The sequence below is a fragment of the Mustela erminea genome, chromosome 19 (genome assembly GCF_009829155.1).
Source record: "Mustela erminea isolate mMusErm1 chromosome 19, mMusErm1.Pri, whole genome shotgun sequence".
Taxonomy (NCBI): Eukaryota; Metazoa; Chordata; class Mammalia; order Carnivora; family Mustelidae; genus Mustela; species Mustela erminea.
The window spans coordinates 48466116-48491003 of NC_045632.1; the positions used below are offsets into that span (position 1 = coordinate 48466116).

At 38.7% G+C, this 24888-nt stretch overlaps 1 protein-coding gene and 1 pseudogene across 2 annotated transcripts in view; one reads left to right on the forward strand and one right to left on the reverse strand.

Annotated features, from left to right (window-relative positions):
* The window catches only part of GLG1 (golgi glycoprotein 1), a 159202-nt gene that overhangs the window by 38857 nt on the left and 95457 nt on the right, over window positions 1–24888 (reverse strand). For both annotated transcript variants that reach the window (XM_032325916.1, XM_032325915.1), the window contains exons 2-4: window positions 22090–22122; window positions 7600–7686; window positions 3737–3952 (exon numbers count right to left, since the gene is read on the reverse strand). In XM_032325916.1, the coding sequence (XP_032181807.1) occupies window positions 3737–3952; window positions 7600–7686; window positions 22090–22122 (336 nt within the window). The remainder of the gene's footprint in view (window positions 1–3736; window positions 3953–7599; window positions 7687–22089; window positions 22123–24888) is intronic.
* Window positions 4272–4771, forward strand: LOC116579938 (annotated as a pseudogene).

Genomic DNA, 24888 nt, shown 5'->3' on the forward strand with positions numbered 1-24888 from the left:
CTTAATCATATAAAAGGGGTTGAGGGGCGCCTGGGTGGCTCAGGGGGTTAAAGCCTCTGCTCAGGTCATGATCCCAGGGTCCTGGGATTGAGCCCCGCATTGGGCTCTCTGCTCAGCAGGGAGCCTGCTTCCCCCACTTTCTCTCTCTGCCTGCCTCTCTGCCTACTTGTGATCTCTGTCAAATAAATAAATAAAATATTTTTAAAAAATCATATAAAAGGGGTTGAAAATAATAAAACAATAATCTGACAGTCAACTCCCGATTCAGATTTAGCTGTTAGTCCTGGCACCACTTAATTTCCACTTAATGAGTCTAAGTGTTTCCCTGTATACTTAGGGTCTGTAACTGTTTTAAATGTGCCACCAGTAAGAATATCTATTTAGGGCTATTATATTTCTTAATGGTTCCACATGCTTCTTCTTGGATTTAAATAAAGGGAGCATCATCGTGGCTTGAGATCCCTTAAGGAATCTGAAATTTAATTATAATTACAGTGCAACTGTAGCACCACATACTGGTGCTGGGCCATACCATCATTTCCATTAGATGTTTTCATTCATGCTAACTTTAGATAATTTTTTCAAATAAATATACTTCAAGAATTCTTCTTGGTTCTCTGAAGTCTCTGAGTTCAGCCCATTTTTAGTAAGGTAACTGAAATGTATGCAAATATTTGACAAGACTGTATGGCTAATTACTGAGTAAGAATGAAAATAAGGGAGGTAAACTACACACTGGCACACCACCTAGAGGAAAATAAAATTACTGAGATTAAAAAAGATTAAGTTATTGATACACTCACTGGCTTGACATAGGAATAACAAATGATCCTATAAATGGACTTAAAAGGGACTTCTACTGTGGTGAAACAAATGTCTTTCTTAAAACTACAAAGTGTCCTGATCAGTTTTTAGTAATTTGATAGGTAATATCTTTTCTTCCCCATAAACCTTGCCCTTTTTTGTTGTTATTGTTTAAGTAACAGAGAAAAATAATACTAATCCCAAAAAGGAAGAACTCAGTTTTCATCTCTGTTATAAACCACTCTCTAGTTCAGTATTTTTGGTGTCTTCTGTGATCTTTCTCACTACAGAAGGAGAGAAAAACTGTCCAAAATATTCAAAGTAGCCAGTTAAAAGCACGGAATGATAAGATTATAGAACTACCAAGTGAAAAGTCTAAAAGTAGTAATAATGTAGGACATGTCCACAATTAAGTTCCGGTATTGGATCGCACATTGTACTTTTTCTTCAGATGATGTAAATGCGTTTACACTTTTACTTTTGAAGATCTGTAATTTTAACTATATTTACTTAGAAAAAATTTTATTAATATATAATCTTTGCTCTCAAATCTACATATATTAACATTTTTGAAAAAAAATCATAATTTTGACACCATGACTCTTTTACATTCATCCGGAAGCAGGGTACAAACACATTAGCCTTTATTACCCCCTCCTCTGACCTTTGGAAGAATTCAGTTCAAAGCCAGTCACAGAGGAGTTGGCAAGCTTCAGTGCCAAATTTGAAATCAACAAGCAAGAAGTTGCTTCATTAATTTTCAGGATAATCTGCAAATCTAAATAACTGGCCTCAGAGAAATAAACTATAGTTAGAAAAGCCAGTAAGGGCTGAGGACATGCCTCCCTCACTTTTAAACATGGCTGTAGCACCAAAATGGATTATATAGGAAGGAACATGTTTTTTCAAGAGTGCAAGCATGAATCTATCTTACTGTCCCCAAAATACAGAAAGCCTCTGTGCTAGGATAGAGGCTTGGTATAAACAGAAATTCACCTGTAGCATAAGATAAACATGACAAAAATGTGCATTTTGTCGGGAGGGAGGGTAGGTGAGCCTGGTGGTGGGTATTAAGGAGGACACATATTACACGGAACATTGGGCATGGTGCATAAACAATGAAATCTTGGAACATTGAAAAATAAAAATTTTTAAAAATGTGCATTTTGATGATCCAAGAAACCTTTTTTTTTTTTTTTTCTTATTTTAACGAAGCTGGGCAGACAATCCTCACTGTCCAGTTCTTGGGCTCTAGTACTACTGTTTTCTGTGATCGTTTCTGGCACTAAACCCTAGTAACTCAAACACGCAGTTGAAAGCAGGTTTTGTACTGACAATTCAGATTGCGAGTGGGAAGCTAACCAGTGACTATCTTGGTGTCAAGAGGGAAAAACTACCACAAAAAGAAGTGAACTGTAATGGTCTACTCTACAGTGTGGACCACTAATCACAAATATGGAGAAGTGTCATTACTGATTCCTAAAAAAAGGTGTTTGGAACACTTATGTGAAGCTTTTAAAAGGAGTGAGATACAGAATTGGACATGATCTCTAACACCCTAAATAAAATCAGAAGAGCTTCCTGAATTATTAGGGTAGCTTAAGTGCTTTTGTGCCATTTCTAGAGTCTGCTGGGAAGGAAGAAATCTTCCTTCTTTATTAAAACTGGCCTTTCTTAAGCTGCCAAAAGCTCTATGCCAAGTTCACAGTGCTCTCAAAACTGACCCACAGGTACCCTGTGAGAGGGCCAGAGCCCTGTGCTGGTATAAAGGAAAGGGTATTTGGTGACAGGGAGACAATAACCAGCACTAAAACCATCACCCGAACTGGTGTGTGCAGCTCTAATATTCCAACACCATGCCCCTTACCCTCTGTCAGTGACAGAAGCCAGCAAACCACGGGGCAACGAACAAATAGAGGGCAAAGAGACAAAGGATTTTATTTTCCATCATATTTCCTAAAGAGCAGATTAATGAGCAGTGGCAACTAATAGCTGAGGTCAGACATATGCCTCAGACCACCTCTCCCCCAGCATCTGTTACTTCTCAGGAGTTTTTCATTTTGCTGAGCCAACAGATTTAGAATAAACCTAGCCAAACCTCCATTGTGACCTTCTAGACAAGAGACTCACAAGAACAAAAATAAGACCGGGGCGCCTGGGTGGCTCAGTGGTTTGGAATGCTGCCTTCGGCTCAGGTCATGATCTCAGGGTCCTGGGATCGAGCCCCACATCGGGCTCTCTGCTCCGCAGGAAGCCTGCTTCTCTCTCTCTCTCTCTCTGCCTGCCTCTCTGCCTACTTGTGATCTCTGTCTGTCAAATAAATAAATAAAATATTTAAAAAAAAAAAAAAAAGAACAAAAATAAGACCAAACATAATTAAGACAGAAGTTGTCAACTAGGTATTTTCCTTCTTGTCTTTACTAAAACTAGTTCTTATAAGATAAAAATAGCAAAAAATCATATTTATAGAGTATCTTACTTCTCACAAGCCAGAAGTACCTTCATATAACTTAAACTTTTCTAATATTTAAATCTTCTTTTATACCAATGTGTTTACTAAGTAATTTTTTTATAGCAGCAAATAGGTACACGCAGAGAAAGGTTAGGCAACTCAAGTCTCTGCTACTCCAACTACTTTGTCCACAAAACAACAAAATGCTCTGCTAGGGAACGCTACAGGTAACCAGCAACTGGTTTAGTATTTACTACTCTTGGCTGATGTTAATTCCTCTGCTTCCCCAGATAGTACTGAAACACTATAAAGAGATGAAATGCATTCACGGGTCAACTAGCCTTAGATCTTGCGGCTGACTGAACCTCCACTTTAAGGCCACCTCCAGCCTAAATTTTTCCCATGCCAGGTATACAAAACTTTTCATTCATCAAGTTCATAGGACCCCTTTGGTGAAGCCAGTATAAACAGAGTAGATACCTTTTCTCCAAGCCGAATGCTGCCACATTTCAGAATGTTGATATCATTTTTGCAGTCATCCATGAAGCCACAGATCAGACGGTAATCACTGAAAATGATGGCTGTCATCTTGGTGATATACTGGTGACACTGATACTCAGTGATGTTGCCTCGGTGATCCACCAAGCAGGAGACCAAGTAACCTTTCCCAACCGGTTCATCAGCACATTCTTTAATCTGCTCCAAAGAAAGTGGCTGTTTTACACAAGTGTTTTATTCTATCAAATGACTTTTTACAAAAGAGAATGTCTGCTATTCTCTTATTGATTTCCCATCTACATTTGGGAGAAAAAGAGGAAAGCACTTAGAAATACATTCGTTATAAAGAAAATAGTGTCATGCCTACTCAGATTGTTGTGGGGTCTAGGAAATATCTGATTAATGTGTTTGGCAACAAATTTTTAGAATTTCAGCTTTACTGAGATATAATTTTTTTAAAAAGCTTTTAACATCTATAGCTTCAGCTTTCCGGCTGCTTGAAGCTCAAGCCGCCATCATGAACGAGACAGTCACTATCTGGACCAGGAAGTTCATGACCAACCGACTACTTCAGTGCAAATAAATGGTTATTGATGTCCTTCATCCTGGAAATACAACAGTACCTAAGACAGAAATTCGGGAAAAACTAGCCAAAATGTACAAGACCACACCAGATGTCATATTTGTATTTGGATTCAGAACCCATTTTGGTGGTGGCAAGACAAGTGGCTTTAGCATGATTTATGATTCCTTGGATTATGCAAAGAAAAATGAACCCAAACATAGACTTGCAAGATATGGTCTGTATGAGAAGAAAAAGACCTCGAAAACAGTGAAAAGAACGCAAGAACAGAATGAAGAAAGTCAGGGGGAAAGCCAATGCTGGTGCTGGCAAAAAGTGAGCTGGAGACTGGACAACAGAAGGAGTAAAGATGCTGCAGTGGCTTTATCTGTGGTGGTTGTGCAGATTTTTCATGAGAGGATTAATAAACTAAGAATGTTAAAAAAAAAAAAAAACATCTATAGCTTCAGAATGGTTCTATCGAGAAGTCCCTTTATCCATGCAAAGAATGCAATGGACAGTGAGGAGATTAATCTGGGAAACAGCTCTGGAAAACAGGTGCAGAACTGAAGTCTAGGGGCATGTCCCAAGCCAAGCTACACAGCACACTATTAGTGTCAGGTAAACCTAATGGCTGAGAGAAGGCAGGTGGGAAGGCATATATTACTTCTCGACATGACATTAATATGTTCTAAATTAACTGTGGATTTAGACATGTGTTTTTGAACTTAGTAGAATCCCAGCTTCACCACTGTGGTCTGGAACAGAAACATGTTTAAAATGATGCTCAGTGCAGTCTGGAAGAAGTCTGAGAAAGGGGAGGCCACTGTAAGTCTAATTTGGGTGGTTTAGACACATGTTCTACTGGATCAAGCACAGCGTAATTCCACATGGTTTGGGTTCTGGCAAAGTGCATCCCAAACCACACGTGTGAATGAAGCCAATGAGCCAAAAAAAAAAAAAGCTGAAATTCAGGCACAAAAAAGTAAAATCTACTTAATGGGTTGTAAGCTTGAATTATAAAACAGGGAAGGTTGTTTGGAAAAATCCTACTGCATTTGAAGAAATTAAAAACAAACAAAAATGATAGCTTTGGCAAGAGTAAGGGGCCCAAATGTAAATGTTTATTTTTAATGTAAACAAGAAGAAAATGTTTTATTGGCTTTTTGAAACCAAGAGTAACCACTCTCTACTATCACACTACCTATCCTAAATACACACAGAAAGCAAATACAAATACACTCTCCCTTTCCAAAAGGTGCCCGGTGAAGAATATACCACACACTCACTATCCTATAGCCCCTTGGGTCTCTTTACGTCCAGTCCTTGTATCAAATCCAAACCAAGTGAAACACTCAACTCAAGACAGAAAATGGTGTTTACTTTTCAAAGAAGCAAACTTGAGAATTTAAGAAAATAGTCTTGCTCTGGCTTCAAGAGGCAGCAGAGATCTTCCACAGTCAAGATGAATGCAACTCTTTCAACTTAACCTTGAGGGTTTTTTGTTTTTTGTTTTGAGACGCCCAGAAAGAGGGTAATAAATGTATTTCCAGGAAAAGGCTTTTGTTTTGATTTTGAGCAAAATAGAGTTAAATTTCACAAGTAAAAGGAGGAATAGCTGTTTGAAAAAATCTCTGCATTTATAATTCAACCCAAGAAAAGCCTGTATAAGAACACAGAGCTAGCAACAGAAGCCTGGGTTTTAAAACTTAGTGAAGTGCAAGCATTCTTACAGCTCTTATACTGGGCAATCAATAGTTTACATACCTGAAGAAAAATCAGGAGCACATTTTAAATTGGAGTCCCAATGAGAACATAAATGTATATTTAGCTTTAATCTCTTGGGATTTTACTGAAACACAGAGATGTAGTACCTCTTTGCATTTCAGTTCATCATCAATTAGGACGGGGGTAGTGTTTGAATTAAAAGTTGATGCTTTTATTCAATCATTCTATTGGCTAGAAGCTTAATACAACAGAAAGAAAATTTCTATGATTAACAGCAAGAAACACCATATTAAGGCATCAACATGTCACGAATAGGAGTAAACTGTGAAGTGGTCAGGGAGCAGTCACTATTTTTGACAAGAAGCAGGAGGAAGGCCAGCAGTATTTGGCTCAGCAATGGAGAGGGGCACCTGGGTGGCCAAGTCACTGGGTGTTCTGCCTTCAGCTCAGACCCTGAATCCAGGGTCCGAGGGTGGAGCTCCATGTCGGGCTCCCTGTTCCACGGTGAGTCCGCTCTCCCTCTCCCACTCCCCCAGCTTGTGTTCTCCCACTGTGTCTCTGTCAAAAAATAAATAAAATTTTTTTAAAAATGGAGGGTAAATGAAAGTTTGGTTTGCAGTTTGCAGGTATTCTTGTGATACTCCTTTTCTCCTTGCCAGCAGAATTGCAAGAAAGAGGATAGGAAAGAGAAGGAGATGTAAAGTAAAACATTTTGTTGGCAACTATGTTCTTCCTGATATTTAATTTTCCTGACTTCGGTATAATCTCCCTCTAGGAAGGGATGAATTCTCATTTTTACTTGAAATCATTCACAAAACCACAATACCCCAAAAGGTTACAAGAGGACCATCATTACATACACATTATAAGAAAGCCAGTTATGCATATGTGTGTGTGTGTGTGTGTGTGTGTGTGTGTCTTTTATAAGCCAGTGAAGAGGGAAATTATTCTGATGAATCTGGATAGACTCACATGACAATCAAACTGGTATATACAACTAACCATACTATTTGAAAATTTTCCCCAATTAGCATCTGTACAATGCTGTACATTTTCATCAATTATTTTTGTTTTTATACTCAACACCCATCTATAACAATAGACACAATTCTTGTCACAAACTTTTTAAATGTCAATTCCTATTATTTGAAGCATATGCCTCTAGGGTTCAACTGAACCCACTGCGTAACTTAGAAACATTTACAGGCCTCCTGGGGAGACCATTCTGAAAAGCTTCAGACATCAGCAGACTGCAAAAAGTACGAGTGGAGCACTGATGGCAGAAGCAGTTGTGTCCTCTGTTTGGGGATCAACGGAGCCCGATTTTCAATCTGTCTGAATCAACTGCAGCCTAAGATAAATAGAGGTGAACATTAACAAAAAGGAGGCTGATTACACACCCCGCCACTGTGGCTTCTCTCTCAGCCAAGACAGATGGGAATTCCAAGAAAAGTAACTGAGTCCAGTCATTCCTCCCTTAATGACTGGCCAGGTCAAGAGATGTAATGTTTTCTTCTAAGTCATTAAATACCCACAAAAATCTTTTACAACCTACCTCTGATATGGTAGATTTGCAAACCTCTCTGGCCACAGATTCAAATTTGGGGTCTGTAGTTAGATTCAGCTTGTAATTCCACAACAACTACGAACAAGAGAAAAAACAAACAAAAACTCCAGTTAGAATAGTATGAAATTTTTCATCGATGGTTACTGTAAGTGATTAAAGTCCATTATACAAAGTCAGATAAAGCATATTCAGTTAATGAAAAGAAAAGGAAGATAAAAATGTCATCGTGTTTACAGATAAGATAAAAGGAAAAAATGGGCAGACAAAATAAAACACTACCATTCAGGCATACTTCTTTTTCCACTTAAGGACAATTTTTTTTAACTCAAGAAAAAAGTTACAACTAAAATCTCTGGTAAGGTTTCAGAGAAAACATTAACAAGGTTGTATAAGCCAAATTCTATTAAATCAAGAAGTCTAACCCAGAAGCTCAGACTTGGTGGGTTTACTCACGGATTTCGCAATTCACAGGGCTTCCACAGATCAGTTTCATAAAGGGGAGATGCCAAGCGTCTAGTACGCAGGCCTATCTATCTTCATTCCTTTAAAACCCTCCTTTGTCTTGACACATACTCCGTAAGGTCTACTTTACACAACTGTTTTTTAACATGTTTTAAACTCTAAATTATCTGAAGCCATTACTATTTAGAGATGAGTGCTGAATTTTACCATACCTTTTGCAGATTTACTTAACAATTTTCAATGTATGATTCAATTTCTGAAAAGTAGCATAAATGGCCCTTACACCCAGCTCAGATGGAGAGGCAGAGCACAGACTTTGTATGATGCTGAACATGAAGAGAATGGGGGAGAGAGATGCAGCTCCAAGCCTTTCTCTTGGCTATATTCCAAGAATAAACAATACAATCACTCACTCACTGATGCACTGAAATGTGTGCTTAGCACTTGCACTATACCACATACAGTCTGAACTCAAGGTCTTCATAGGCTATTAGAGGAAACAGAAAAACATGTTTGAGTTTGTATTGTACTAGGAACTAGGGGACAAAACAAAGGAGAAAAAAAAAAAAGACTACACCATCCAGTGGTGGCTATGGTCAATGGCAAGCAGTGTGAGCATTTGGGTGAAGACAATACAAGGTATCCCAGCAGTACAGGGGAGGAGGACCCCGGACTGTGTTGGGGAGTTTAGTCAAGTAAAGTGTACTATGGAAAGTGCTATCTAAGATGAAACCCTGAGAGATTAGCTGTTAGCCACAGTAAAGGGGGAGGGAGAAGACTATTTTAGGTAAATGAAACAGCATGCATAGAAGCTCACCAAAAGGAAAACAGAGCATGTTAGAGGAACTGAAAGTTCAATGGAAGACTGATTCTGACAACCCTTGTAAGCCTTGTCTGAACTTCAACCCAAGAGTCACTGAAGGGAAATTAAGAGAGTGACATGACCAGAGCTCGTTGTTTATTTATTTATTTATTTATTTGACAGACAGAGATCACAAGTAGAGAGAGAGAGAGAGAGGAGGAAGCAGGCTCCCCACTGAGCAGAGAGCCCGACTCGAGGCTCGATCCCAGAACCCTGGGATCATGACCTGAGCTGAAGGCAGAGGCTTTAACCCACTGAACCACCCAGGCGCCCCGCCAGATCTGCTTTTTTAGAAGTGTAACAGAGGCTTATATCACCTGTGTTGGGAACAACACAGAAATAAGCACTTAATTCCATATAGGAGTACTGGAAAAAAAAAATCTGTGAATAAATAAAATATGAAGGATGAGTAGTATTTCTTCTCTTCCCCCCAAAGAAAAAAGCAAGCCAGCAAAAAGCTCTAACCCTTCAACTACCATCAATAAGTGAGTTTTTAGAAAAAAACACTGGCTACCATCTATAAAAAAAGCTCTAAAAGGAGCTGTGCCTTGCTCAGCACGGTGTATGCCCAGTGCCTACAAGAGAGAGCGACAGAACACACAGACATCAACAAATATTTGTTAAATAGATGAACAAAAAAATAAATTTATACCATAACGAGTGACAAATTCAACCAATAGGACATATGAGGCCAAACTGAGAATGTGGGTATAGGAGCAACTTAGTTCTAACTGAAAGAATCTTGGGCCTCCTGGCTCCACACAAGCAAAGACGAATCCAGTGATTCAAAAGACAAGGTTAGAATTTAGATAAACACATTTTACAATAATCTATGAATTAAGTCAGTACTACTTGGTGATTACATTTTATATTTTATTTTTTAATTTAATAAATAAAATATTTAAAAATATTATTTATTTGAGAGAGAGAGAGAGAGCATGAGCAGGGGAAGGCCAGAGGGAGAGGGAGAAGCAGACTCCCTGTTGAGCAGGGAGCCCAATGTGGGGGCTTGATCCCAGGACCACCCGAGCCCAAGGCAGATGCTTAACCAAATGAGCCACCCAGGTACTCCTAACTTTTGTATTTTAAAATTAAAGCAACATTCTTCTTTTAAAATTAAGAGCATTCTGTGTGTACATCAAACCAAAGATTCCTTACTGAGTGACCTATGGCTGACTTCTTTGAAAGGAAGGAAGAAAGGAAAGGCGCCTGGGTGGCTCAGCCAGTTAGGTGCCTGCCTTTGGCTCAGGTCATGATCCCAGCGTCCTGGGATCGAGTCCCACATCAGGCTCCATGCTGAGCAGGGAGCCTGCTTCTCCCTCGCCTGCTCTGCCTGCCGCTCCCCCTGCTTGTGCTCTCTCTCTTTCTGTCAAATAAATAAATAAAATCTTAAAAAGAAAAAAAAAGAAAGGAAGGAAGGAACGAATGATGGAAGGTGGAAGGTAGAAGGAAGCGAGGGAGGGAGAAGTAAGAAAGAAACCCTGTCTGGCGGCTCAAGGATATCGCATAAACAACAACAAATGACAGAAAAATTATAAAATACAAACTACAGGGGGCTTCCTCACTTTATCTAACACAAACTCAGATGTCCTGTAATGGCCTAGAAACTGATTTTCTGTCAAAGCCATTTAGATAATCACTTAGAGCTTCTGAAATGTCTTTAACTTTTAACTTTGGAATGTCTAATTTTTGTTTTTAATTTTTTGAGGTTAATTCACAGACTATAAAAGTCACCATTTTGAAGTGTCCAGATTCAGTGGCTTTCAGTACATTCACACGGTTGTGCAAACACCAGTGTCTAATTCACGGACATGCTCGTCGTCCCCAACAGAAACCCCACAGCTGTTTTATCCCTCCTCATCCTTCCTCCACCCATCCTTTACCAACCATGAATCTACGTCTGGTCTTTTAGTTTAGTATGACCTGGTAATGCATTATTATTCCTTCACGAAGGAAGTACAAAAAGAATTCAACACGGGTTTCCACCAGTACCTTTTCTTCAAGAGAATATAAACACACATTCACACCTGATTTGGGGAGTTGATTACCTGCATCGTATTTGATACCTGTCCCGACCTCCTGAGTGGTTGAGTGGTTACTGTCAACTAGAAAAATAACTGCAATTTGACACTAAGTGCTATCGGTTAACAGGATGTAGTTCAGCTTCAATTTTCTTAAACACAAGATGTTCACTTACGAATCCACCCACTTACCCATCTCCCTCTCCTAGACACATACTGAGTAACTACTATAACCTGGAATCTTGCTAGATGACAACATGAAGGGTGAAGAAGAAAAAAAGCCACTGTCTCAGCATTCAAGGAGCTCAACCACGGGAGCCAAGAGACATAACAGTCAGCCTGGGAAGCAAATAAGCAATGGAAATATAGTGTGATAAATGTGACACGAGATGCATACCGGAGATGTTATGGGGATACGAAGGAAGAACATAGCTCAGTGAATGTAGAGGAGGGATACGTGGGGAGGTAGTGATTGTGATACCGGGCTCGATCCCCAGGAATAAGAAGGAATTTTGTCAGGTGAACTGAGGGAGACTGGGGTTCTAGAAGAGTAATTATAACTTCTAAGGACACCTATAGCTCGGGATGGCTGGGTTGAGGTAATGAAAGATGGGGCTGGGCTCTAAGCAGGGATCAGATGACACAGAGTATCAGAGCTTACCTTAAAGAATGTGTAGTTTATCTTACAGGAAACGGGAAGCCAGTGAACAATTTAACCAGAGAACTCAAAAGGTCAACTTTGGTCGCAGTGCAAAGAAAGGCCAGACTAGGAGAGGTTAGCAGACCAGTTAAAGGCAAGAAATGCTGGATGGGAGAAGATGGGATATATCTGAAAAAGTCAGGATAGTGATAAGTTTTTGGTACAGATGGTGAAGGAAAAACCTTCCTTCATAGTCAAGCTCCTTGAAAGCCTGTATAGCTCATTTTATCCACTTACTCTTTTATTCATCTTAAAAATTTTAGATCAAAGCTGTTTAGTCAAATAGTTCTAAAAATGCAGATAAAAAATCGGACCAGTTCCCTGACAAGTCCCTTTCTGAAGTCCTACCAACTGCCCAGAGACAAATACTTTAAATTCCTTTAGCTTTTTCTTAGGGTAATTAACTCGACACTTTTTAAAAGAGAGAACGAAAGCGAGAGAGACAGAGAGAGAGGTGGGGGGGGGGGGGCAGAGGGACAGGGAGAAGCAGACTTCCCACTAAGGAGGGAGGCCATGACGTGGGACTCGATCCCAAGATCCTGGGATTATGACCTGAGATGAAGGCAGACACTTAACCAACTGAGCCACCCAGGTGGCCCTAACTCTACACTTTTATTAAACTACTTGCTGTTTCCTGACTTGTTAGTTTTAGATATTCTGTAATAGCTTTATACTACAGAAGATAAGGAATGAACTTTAATATGCTTTTTCCTGATATAGATATTGTGATATAGATAAATCACAATGCTAGATAGAATTTACATTATTGATGATGTAAAAGAGCATATATCCTGAGAAATACATAATATTATTATTATCAGACAGAGTAGAAATGTGAAATCAGCAGCTAGAGTCTGGAGGTCTGTAGAAAGAATAGGAGACAGGAACCACAACTTGTCACCAGAGCATCACCAACTACTCTTCAACAGAAATCCTGGCAGCAGTCTATGTAGTCATCTGGAGGTAAGTTCTCTCCAGATAACAGCTTAGGTGTGAGAAGGCAAGACCCACAATGGGCATTGGAAGGAGGTGCCTTGGCTTAGAAGACTCAAGAGCCATGGGAGCCACCATCACCAGTAACAACCCTCTGGTCATAGGTTTCAGGGTCCCCACGAGGGAAATACTCAGGTACCAGTCACCACATCAGGTAAGCCCAAAGAATGACACCCTTAGTGAGTAAAGAAAAGTATCTTTTCTTTATTGCTTTGTATGAATTCTTAAAATATTTTGGACATGTGGTCAGGTATATGTATTAAAATGTTTTCTCCTCTATGACTTGCATTTTCACACTCTTAATATTATATTTAACAAAATAAAATGCAATGTAATGTAATTTATCAATCTTTTGCTTTATGCTTACTGCTTTTGTTTTCCATTTATTCTTTGCTAATCTCATGGTCATGAAAGTATTCTTTTATGCTACCTTCTAGAAGTTTTGTTGTTTTAATTTTCACATTTAGACCTATAAACATCTAGAACTGATTTTCTGTGAGTCCTGTACAACAGGGATGAAATTCTTTATTCAAATGTCTCTCTGTCTCTAGATATAGAAAGATACATAGATAGATCGTTTCTGGACTCACTCTGTTCCACTGTTCTATTCATTGACCCTTGTGCCTCTATCATTCTGTATCACTTATTGCTACTTAACATCAGGTCTTCAACCAGGTGGTGAAATTTTTTTGTGTGTGGCTCTTTTCAAGACTGTGTTGGCTATTATTGGAATTCTGTGTTTCCAAATAAATTTTGGAATCAGCTTGCCATTTTAATAACAACAAATAAAGGACGGCAGAGAATCTACAGCTTAATGAGAGTTCTAATATTTTTATAATACTGAGTCTTCTAACTCATGAGCATAGTATATCTGATGTTTTATATGCTAAATAGTGTCACTTTAAAAAAACATTTATTTATTTATTTATGGGGGGATGGGCAGAGAGTCTTAAGCAGACTTCACACTGAACTCAGAGTTGGTTGTGAGGCTTGATCTCACAACACTGAGATCATGACCTGAACGGAAAGCAAGAGTTGGACGCCTGACCAACTGCACCACCCCTACACAATGTCACTATAATTTTTTATTTTTCTTTAAGATTATTTATTTATTCTTTAAGATTTATTTATTTACTTATTTGACAGGGAGAGAGAGAGAGAGATACAATGGGAGAGGGAACACAAGCAGGGGGAGTGGGAGAGGGAGAACCAGGCTTCCTGCTGAGCAGGGAGCCCAGTTGGGGGGGCTCAATCCCACAACCCTGGGACCGTGACCTGAGCCAAAACCCTTAATAAATGAGCCATGCAGGTGCCCCCACAGTGTCACTTTTAAGTTCACTGGAGAAATATGCTTGTTACTACTATAGAAAAACACAATTAAGATTTGTGTATTGATCTTATACCCAAGGTCATTATTAAATTCATCTAGTGATCGTCTATCTGTAAATTCTTTTGGGTTTTCTACTCAATCATGTTATCTGTAAATAATGAGTTTATTTTTTCCTTTCCAACTGTTTTTAAGTAATCTCTACACCAACCCAGCGCTCAAACTTACAACCCCAAGATCAAGAGTCTCACGTTCCACTGAATGAGCCAGCCAGGCACCCTCCTTTCTAATTTTTACCTATTTTCTTTTTTCTTACCCTACTGCACATGGGCTAGGATCTCTGTGACCATGAGCTAACTATGTCTTGGTGCCAATCCTGGGTAGAAAGCTGTTAATATTTCATCATGTTTGCTGTAGGTCTTTTTTTTTTTTTCTTTCAGTCTAGATGTAGCCCTTTACACTTTATAGACATTAGGACTTAATATTTAGAATTCTTTCACTTCTTCACTGCTACTAATGTGTATCAGTCTTTCTGATTACAAAAGAAAATGTATATTGCTCTTTTTTCTGCTTGTATCCCATTGGGAAGTGGTTTTTCTTTATCATTTTATTTTATTTTCATTATGACAAGTGTACTCTTTAATTCCTATCTCCTATTTCACTCATCCCCCCACTCACCTCCCCTCTTGTAACCAACAGTTTGTCTTCCACAGTTAAGAGTCTGTTTCTTAGTTTGTTTCTTCTTTTTGTCTTTTGTTACCTTGTTTTGTTCAATTTCACATAAGAACATACAATATTCGTCTTTCTCTTATTTTCGCTTAGCATTATATTCTCTATCCATCCATGGTGCTTCAAGGGGCAAGATTTCATTCATTTTTATGGCTGAGTAATATTCCTATATATTTATTATATTCTTTTATGATTACCTTTTCTTTCCCATTCATCTATGTATAGACACTTGGGCTCTTTCCATAGTTTGGCTATTGTAAATAATGTTGCTATGAACATCGGGGTGCATGTATTATCCCTTTGAATTAATGTTTTTCTATTTTGGGGGGGTAAATACCGAGTAGGTGATTATTAGATAATAGGGTAGTTCTATTTTTAATTTTTTGAGGAAACTTCATGCTGTTTTTCACAGTGGCAGCTCCAGTGTGCATTCCCATGAACAGTGCCCAAGGGTTTCTTTTTGTCCACATCTTCACCAACACTTGTTGTTTCTTGTGTTGTTGATTTTAGTCATTTTGATGGGTGTAAAGTGAGAGCTCAATGTAGTTTTGATTTGCATTTCCCTGATGATGAATGATGGTGAGTATCTTTACATGTGTCTGCTAGCCATCTGGATGTCTTCTTTGGAGAAATGTCTGTTTATGTCTTCTGCCTATTTTTAATTGGATTATTTATTTTGGGGGTACTGAATTGTAATACTTCTTTATATATTTTGGATATTAATCCTTTATTGGAAATGCCTTTTTGGCTTTGTTGATTGTTTCCTTTGCTGTGCAGAAACACTTTATTTTGATGTAGTCCCAATGGTTTATTTTTGCTGCTATTGGTCTTTTTATAACCACACATTATCAGGTTAATTAAATAAATTCTGTTCTAAGATTGGTGTTGAAGTTAGAAATCTGAACCTTAATTAGCTAACTGATTATAGTAAGGAATTATGACATTTTCAGATATAACAGCATTGTGGCTATTTTTTAAATAAAGCCTTATCTTTTAGAGGTATTTAACAAAATATTAACAAATGAAATGATGTCTGGGTTCTGTTTCAAAATAATACAAAAGGAGGGGAAGTAAGCAGGAAGAGAGATGACACAGGATGGATCTGAACAAATAGCTGAAGCTGGGTGGTAATTACATGAGGGTTGATTATATTATACTCCTGAGATATAATTTATGTACTACTGAATTCACACTTCTAAAGTATACTTTAGTGTCTACTGGTATATTCAAATTTTGACAACCGTCACCACTATCTAATTCTAGAATACTTTCATCATCCCAACATGAAAGTTCATGGAGTTAAAGGGTGTAATGGTAAGCAAAGTCAGTCAGTCAGAGAAAGACAAATACTATATGATCTCATTATATGTGGAATTTAAGAAACCAAACAAGCAAAGAGAGAAAAAAGAGAGAGAAAGAGAGACAAACCAAGCAAAGACTCTTAACTGCAGATAACAAACTGATGGTTACCAGAGGGGAGATGGTAGGAGGCTAGGTGAAATACGTGATGGGAATTAAGGAGTGCAACTGTTGTGATGAGGACTGAGTGATGTATGGAATTGTTGAATCACTATGTTGTACACCTGAAATTCATATAACACTGTATGTTAAGTGTACTGGAATTAAATAATGATAATAAATTTTTAAAAAGAAATGCCATACCTAGTAGCAGTCACTTCCTACTCCCCTCTTCCCCCAGCCCTTGGCAACCACTAATCTTCTGTTGATTTGCCTATTCTAGACATTTCATATAAACAGAAACGTAAAATATGTAACCTTTTGTGTCCAGTTCCCAAGTTTCATCTTTACTGTGGCATGTTATCAGTACTTCATTCCTTTTTCCTGCCAAATATTATTCTACTACATGGCTTTATCATGTCTCATTTATCCATTATCAGTTGATAGATATTTGGGCTGTTTCCACTTATTCAATGCTATAATTATTGCTTCTATGAACACCTGTGTACACAATTTTATGTGAACATGATTTCAACCATCTTGGAAGTCTCTAGGAGTGGAACTGATTGTTCAGATCACAACTGTTTAACCTTTTGAAGAACTACCAGACTATCTTCTGTAGTGGCTACACCATTTCACATTCCCACCAGCAATGTATGAGGATTCCAATTTCCCCATATTTTCAACATCCGTTATTGTCTTTTTTATTACAGTCATCCTAGTAGGTATAATATAATATCTTGTAATTCTGATTTGCATTTCCTTAAGATGAATGTTGTCGAGCATCTTTTCATGTGCTTATTGGCCATCTGTATATTTCTTCAGAGAGATGTTTATTCAAATCCATTGCTTATTTTAAAATTTGTTTTTTGTTGAGCTGTAAGAAGCTTTTTAAAGTATGTTCTCATTACTAGACCCTTACTGGATATATGATTTGCAAATATTTTCTCTCATTCCTTGGGCTTTCAATTTTCTTGACAGTACTCTCTGAAGCCACAGAAGTTTTAAATTTTGATGAATTTCACTTTATTTTGTCTTTGGTTAGTTGTACTTTAGGTATCATACCTTAAAAACCTTTGCCTAATCTAATGCCATTAAGATTTACATCTACAGTTTTATCTGGGTGATTTATAATTTAGCTCTTATATTTAGGTCTTTGATCTATTTTTATATATATGGTATGAAATAGGGGTCCACATTAATCTTGAGGTATGTGGATATCAAGCTGTTCCAGAACCATCTGTTGAAAAGTCTCCTATTTCCCCCCAATGTATTATCTAGGCACCCTTGCTGAAAATCAGTTCACTATAAATGAATGTTTTTCTGAATTCTCAATTCTATTACACTGATCTATATATCTATCCTTATGCAAGTATCACACAGTCTTGATTACTGTGGCTCTACAGTAAATTTTGAAATCGGGAATTATGAATTTGTTCTTTTTTTAAGACTGTTTTGGCTCTTTTGGATCCCTCGCATTTCCATATGAATTTTAGGGTCAGTATGTCAATTTCTGCAAAGTTGTCAGCCGAAATTTTGACAGGAATTGCCTGAATGTAGATCAACTTGGAGAGTATTACCATCTTAACAATATTATATTTTCCAATCCATGAAACAGGATGTCTTTTCCTTAAAATCATCTTCAATTTTGTTCAAAGATGTTTTCCATGGAGTTCAGTATACCAGTCTTATACTTTTTTGGTTAAATTTATTTATTTTTTTTAAAAGGATTTTATTTATTTATTTGACAGAGATCACAAGCAGACAGAGAGGCAGGCAGAGAGAGGGGGAAACAGGTTCCGGGCTGAGCAGAGAGCCTGATGCGGGGCTCGATCCCAGGATCCTGAGATCATGACCAGAGCAGAAGAAAGAGGCTTAACCCACTGAGCCACCTAAGCACCCCATGTTAAATTTATTCTTAAGTATTTGATTCTTCTTGATGCTATCGTAAATATAGTTGTTTTAATTTCATTTTCAGATCATTCATTGCTGGTCAGTAGCAATACAGCTGGTTTTTTAATCTACTAATCTTATATCCTGCAGCCTGCAGTCTAATTACTAACATTAGAAAATTTCCCGTATTAGAAGCTTAAAAAACCAGTATTGAATTTAGTCAAATGATTTAATGTACCTACTGAGATGATGACATAACTTTTTCTCCTTTATTGTAACTAACTTTTCAAATGTTAAATTAACCTCACAGTTCTGCAATAAATCCAGTGCAGTCCTGATGTATTTCCCTTCTTATATTTTAGTGGATTCAGTTTGCTATTAATTTGGTTAACATTTTTTTTTTTTTAAAGATTTCATTTATTTTACTTGACAGACAGAGATCACAAGTACGCAGAGAGAGAGAGAGAGAGGAGGAAGCAGGCACCCTGCCGAGCAGAGAACCTGATGTGGGGCTCGATCCTAGGACCCTGGGATCATGACCTGAGCCGAAGGCAGAGGCCTCAACCCACTAAGCCACCCAGGCACCTCTGGTTAACATTTTTTAATCTATGGTTCACAAGTGACACTGGCCTATGTTTTCCTTCTTGTTTTATCCTTGTTATGTGATACTAAGGTTATGTTAGCCTCATAATGAACAGAAAAACATTTCTGCTTTTTTTTATCCTTTAGAAGACTGATATTGGGGCACCTAGGTGGCTCAGTCAGTTAAGTATCTATCTTCAGCTCAGGTCATGATCCCAGAGTCCTGGCTTGAGCCCCTCACTGGGTTCCCTGCTCAGTGGGGAGCCTGATTCTCCCTCTCCCTCTGCATCTCCCCCAGCTTGTGTCAAGTTGTCTATCTCTAATAAATAAATAAAATCCTTTTTAAAAGATTCTATTTATTTACTCATGAGAGAGACAGAGAGAGAGAGAGAGGAGGAGAGGCAAAGGGAGAAGCAGGCTCCCAAGGTGCAGGGAGCCCAATGTGGGACTCGATCCCAGGACCCCTGGATCATGACCTAAGCCGAGGGCAGATGCTTAAACATCTAATGCTTTCTTTATGGGATTTTTATTTAAAGCTTCATTTTTTTAAAAATATTTTTTAAGGGACACTTGGATGGCTCCGTTGGTTGAGTGGCTGCCTTCACCTCAGGTCATGATTCTGGAGTCCTCAGATCAAGCCCCACATCAGGCTCCCTGCTCAGCGGGGAGTCTGCTTCTCCCTCTGCCCTTTACCCTGCTTGTTCTCTCTCACCCCACTTGCTCTCTCTGGTCTATCTCAAAAAAATAAATAAAAACTTTATAAATAAATAAATAAATATTTAAAGTTTTATTCATTTAAGTAATCTCTACACCCCATGTGGTGCTCAAACTTAAAACACCAAGATCAAGATACTGAGCCAGTCAGCCAGTAAAGATTTTTATTTATAGATTCATTTTTTAAAATAAATATAGGCCACACAAATTTTCTACTTCTTGTGTTGGTTTTGGTAAATTTCTTTCTCTAGTAATTTGTCCACTGTGCAAACATTTTCAAATATATTGGCCTAACAATTCTTCATAACTAATTTTATCTCTTGCTTAACAACACTAATTTATTCCAGAACACCCCGAGTAGGTGGAAAGCTGTTTAATTTTTTAAACTTGATCCACTAATTTTAATGGGAAAGATTATCACATAACCCATCCCAACCCAAAAAAAGTGTATTAGTTTGCTAGGGCTGCCTAACAAAATACCACAGACCAGTTGGCTTAAGCAAGAGATTTATTTTCTCACAATTCTGGAGTTTAGATGTCTGAGATTAAAGTGTTAGCAGTACTGATTTCTTCTGAGACTTTTCTTCTTGTATCCTCACATGGTTTTCCCTCTGTCTCTGTGTCCTAATCTTCTCTTTCTGTAAGGACATAATTTTCTATTTTCTGTATACTTTGTCCCTATTTTTAACAGTGTCAAATCCTTCCTCTTCTCGAGCCTTTTAGGACTCCTAGGTCATAAATTAGCTACTTTCTGGGATCCCCCTATGCCAGAGTCACTTGACTGATGGATTTTGAATATTTTCCCTAATTTTTTGCTTCATAAATAATGCCACAAAATCCCCTTATGGACATATTTGAATCAGTTCTTTTAAGTATAACTATTACCACTTCTATTCTTAGAAGTAAAAACTTTAGGCCAAAGTATATACATATTTTAAGTTGACTGCTTTACAAAGAAGTTTTCATATTTATATTCTTATTCACAGGCAGAGCAGAGTTTAACCACCTTTTCTGCAAAAGGCCTGAAAGAAAAATCTTTTATACTTATAGGGACCTACATATAGTAACTGTTGAAATTACTCAATCTTTCTATTATAACATGGAAAGCACCAAAGATAGTATGTAACTGAATGGGTGTGGAAGTGTTCCAATAAAACTTTATGCATAAAAATAGGCAGTGGTCTGGATTAGGCCAATGGGTAGCAGCTGGCTAATCAGTGGGCTAGAGAGAGCTTATATCCCCATATTCCCATCAATATTATGTATTTATCAGATTTTTTATATTTGCTAATCAGACGGATGAAAATAATGCACTCATTTGTCTTTTAATTTTCACACTTTTAACTATAAGAGACAATCAAATTTTAATGGTTTATTAGACATCTTTTTCATTATAAATAATCTATTTATACCTGTCACCTATTTTTATTTTTATTTTTTAAAAATATTATATTTAGGGTGCCTGAACGGCTCAGTCGTTAAGGGGCTGACTGACTCAGGTCATGATCCTAGCATCCTGGGATTGAGCCTCACACCAGGCACCCTGCTCCTCAGGAAGCCTGCTTTTCCCTCTTCCACTCCTCCTGCTTGTGTTCCCTCTCTCACTGTATCTCTCTCTGTCAAATAAAGAAATAAAATCTTTAAAAAATATTTTATTTCTTTATTTGACAGAGAGAGAGAGAAAATAAGCACAAGCATGGGGAGCGGCAAGCAGACGGAGAGGGAGAAAGAGAAGCAGCCTCCCTGCGGAGGGGGCAGTCCAACGCAGGACTGGATCTCAGGACCCCAGGATCATGACCTAAGCTGAAGGCAGATGCTTAACCAACTGAGCCTCCCAGGGGCCCCTGTTGCCTATGTTTATTAGCAGCACTTTCTATTAAAGAATATAGTTCTTTGGGGCACCTGGGTGCCTAAGTCAGTTAAGCATCCACCTCTTGGGTTTCAGCTTAGGTTAGGATCTCAGGTCACCCCTATACAAATGATTTTTAATGTATTAATTCTAGTTATCTCTCGAGTGTGTGTGTGTATGTGTGTGTATAAAACCTTTAACATAGGGCACCTGGGTGGCTCAGTCATCCATGTGTCTGCCTTTGGCTCAAATCATGATCCCAGGGTCCTGGGATGGAGCCCTGCGTGGGGCTCCCTGTTCAGCAGGAGTCTGCTTCTCCCTCTCCCTCTACCCACCCACATGCTCTGTCTCAAATAAACAAATAAAATCTTTGAAAATAAAAATAAAGTTGTAAGCATGATAAACATAGAAACAATTATTTTCAAATGGTAGCTATACCTGAAGTAAAACTTAAGCTTAAGTACATAAATATTTGACAAAATCTGCTTGTTTCTAGAATGGAGGGGTATTTGCAGATTTACATGGTCCTTAAATAAGTTTTATCATCCTTGTTAAGAGTAAGAGAATCTGGGGCACCCGGGTGGCTCAGTTGTTAAGCGTCTGCCTTTGGCTCAGTTCATGATCCGGGGGTCCTGGGATCAAGTCCCACACTGGGCTCCCTGCTCGGCGGGAAGCCTGCTTCTCCCTCTTCCACTCCCCCTGGCTGTATTCCCTCTCTCACTGTCTCTGTCAAATAAATAAATAAATAAAATCTTTAAAAAAAAAAAAAAAAAAAAAGATTAAGAGAATCTAAGAAGACATAATGTTTCCCGGAACAACAGGAAAAGCCTCCTGAATCTGCCATATATATAAAGCACATATGGTGAGTTATGGAAAATCCATACTTACATGATTGCAGTCTGAAGAAATCTCATTTTCAGGCTAAAAGGAAAAAAAAAGAGAGATGATGTTAAAAAAAAACCAAAAAACTAACCCTCAAGTTTTCAAATACCACCAAAATAAACTCAAAACAAGAAATCTGACTATTTAACTGAGTATGCTTCTTCAATTTAAGAAATAAAATGGGCTTATATATGTTTTAGATTGCCAGGGAGGAATATACCAGAAAAGTAGATGAGATATAATCACTTTCTAATCAATCACTTTCTAATCAATGGTACAATCTGAAAATGGGGAAAATGGAAAAGAAAGTAGTAAAGAGGGAAGAGTTCAAGATGGCAGAGGAGTAGAAGACCTAAATTTCATCTGGTCCCGGGAATTCAGCTAGATAGCTATCAAAGCATTCTGGACATCTACCAACTCAACAGGAGATTGAAGAAAAGAATAGCAGCAACTCTATGAGCAGAAAAGTGATCATTTTCTGGAAGGTAGGACCTGCAGAGAAGAGAATCTGAGATGTACGGGAAGACCGCAGGGTTGGGGGGTACTTCTGTCAGCCGGCTACTGGCAAATGATACAGCAGCAGAGCACAAAATTGGGACTTCTAGAAGTTTGCTCCGGTGAGGAACTTAACTCTGGTGGCTAAGCAAGGGGTGGAGCCCTCACCGATACAGTGTGGTCTCAGGACTCTTGGGATCACAGAAAGACCAGGGTTGCATGAGTGTGGCAGAACTCCCAGGCATCGAGGCAGGGAAATTGGCTCCAAACACTGAGCCGAGGAGTGGGCTCTCAGCTTGGGATTGCCATAAACCGTGATATGCAGTACAGTTGGGCCACTGCACTTTGAGCTGGGGCCCAAAACATGGCAGAACCAGAAAGACTTCCCTTCCTCCCCAAGGATGAGCAGGAGGGGAGCCCGATGCAGGGATCTGCTGGGTTTGGAGGCGCCAAATGGGGCCATGTGCCAGAAACAGAAATGCACTGTCACAAGCTGGGTGAGCAGAGTATGGCCGGAGACGAGGGAGAGAGGAGTGACGGACTGCTTTTCTCTGAGGGTGCACTAAGGAGTGGGGACCCGAGCTCTCAGCTCCTCTGAGGCCAGAGATTGGGAGGCTGCCGTTTTCACTCTCTTCCTCAAAAGCTGTGTGGAAAGCTGTTAGGGAAGAAAAACTAGTTGGGGCGCCTGGGTGGCTCAGTGGGTTAAGCCGCTGCCTTCGGCTCAGGTCATGATCTCAGGGTCCTGGGATCGAGTCCCGCATCGGGCTCTCTGCTCAGCAGGGAGCCTGCTTCTTCCTCTCTCTGCCTGCCTCTCTGCCTACTTGTGATCTCTCTCTGTCAAATAAATAAATAAAATCTTTAAAAAAAAAAAAAAAAAAAAGAAAGAAAAACTAGAGAGAGCAAACCAAGCATATTACTTAGCCTGGCCGCTGGCAAGGACGATGCAATTCTGCATAGGGCAAATACACTTGAGAAGCAATGCAACACCCTTGCCCCAGAAGATCAGCAAGAACGTCCAGCCAAGACCAAGTTTACCAAGTTTACTGCAAAACTCCAGTGCTAGGGGAATACAGCACATAGAATTCATGGCTTTTTCCCCATGATTCTTTAGTCTTTCGACTTTAATTTTTTTTAATTTTACTATTTTTTGTTTCTTTTTCTTTCTTTTTCCCATTTTTATTTCCTTTTTCAACCAACTTATCATTTCCCTTTTAAAAACCCTTTTTTAAATTTAATTTTTGCAGTTGTATCACCTCCATTCATTGTATTTAACCTTATTTTTGTATATATGTAAGTTTTACTTTCTTTTAAAATTTTGAGATCCAGTTTCTTCTAACAGACCAAAATATACCCAAAATCCAGTATATGGCTCTGTTCTATGAAACAGCCTGCTCATATTCTTCCCCCCTACCCCCACCTGTGGGTCTCTTGGGTCTCTTCTGATTTGTTCCGTGTTACATTTCTCTGGAGTCATTGTTACCCTTTAGCATTTTGTTCTCTCATTCATCTATTTTTCTCTGGACAAAATGGAAAAACTCACCTCAAAAAAAAGAACAAGAGATAGTACCAACTGCCAGGGACCTAATCAATATGGACATTAGTAAGACATTAGAACTAGAGTTCAGAATAACAATTATAAAGATACTAGCTGGGCTTGGAAAAAAGCATAAAGGACACTAGAGAATCCCTGGAGAATTAAAATCTAACTAAGTCGGGACGCCTGGGTGGCTCAGTTGGTTAAGCAGCTGCCTTCGGCTCAGGTCATGATCCCAGCGTCCTGAGATCGAGTCCCACATCAGGCTCCTTGCTCGGCAGGGAGCCTGCTTCTCCCTCTGCCTCTGCCTGCCATTCTGTCTGCCTGTGCTCACTCTCTCCCCACCTCTCTCTCTGATAAATAAATAATAAAAATCTTTAAAAAAAGAAAATCTAACTAAGTCAACATCAAAAAGGCTTTTCATGAGATGCAATAAAAAACCGAGGCTCTTACTACTAGGATAAATGAGGCAGAAGAGAGAATTAGTAAGATGAAAGGCCAAATGATGGAGAATAAAGACACTGAGAGAGAGATAAACAACTACTGCATCACGAGGGGAGAATTCGAGAGATAAGTGATACCATAAAGTGAAACGATATTAGAATTGGGATCCCAGAAGAAGAAAGACAGGGGCAGAAGTATATTGGAGCAAATTATAGTGGAGAACTTCCCTAATTTAGGGGAGGAAACAGGCATCAAAATCCAGGAGGCTCAGAAGACCCCCCTCAAAATCAATAAAAATAGATCAACACCCCGACACCTAATAGTAAAACTAC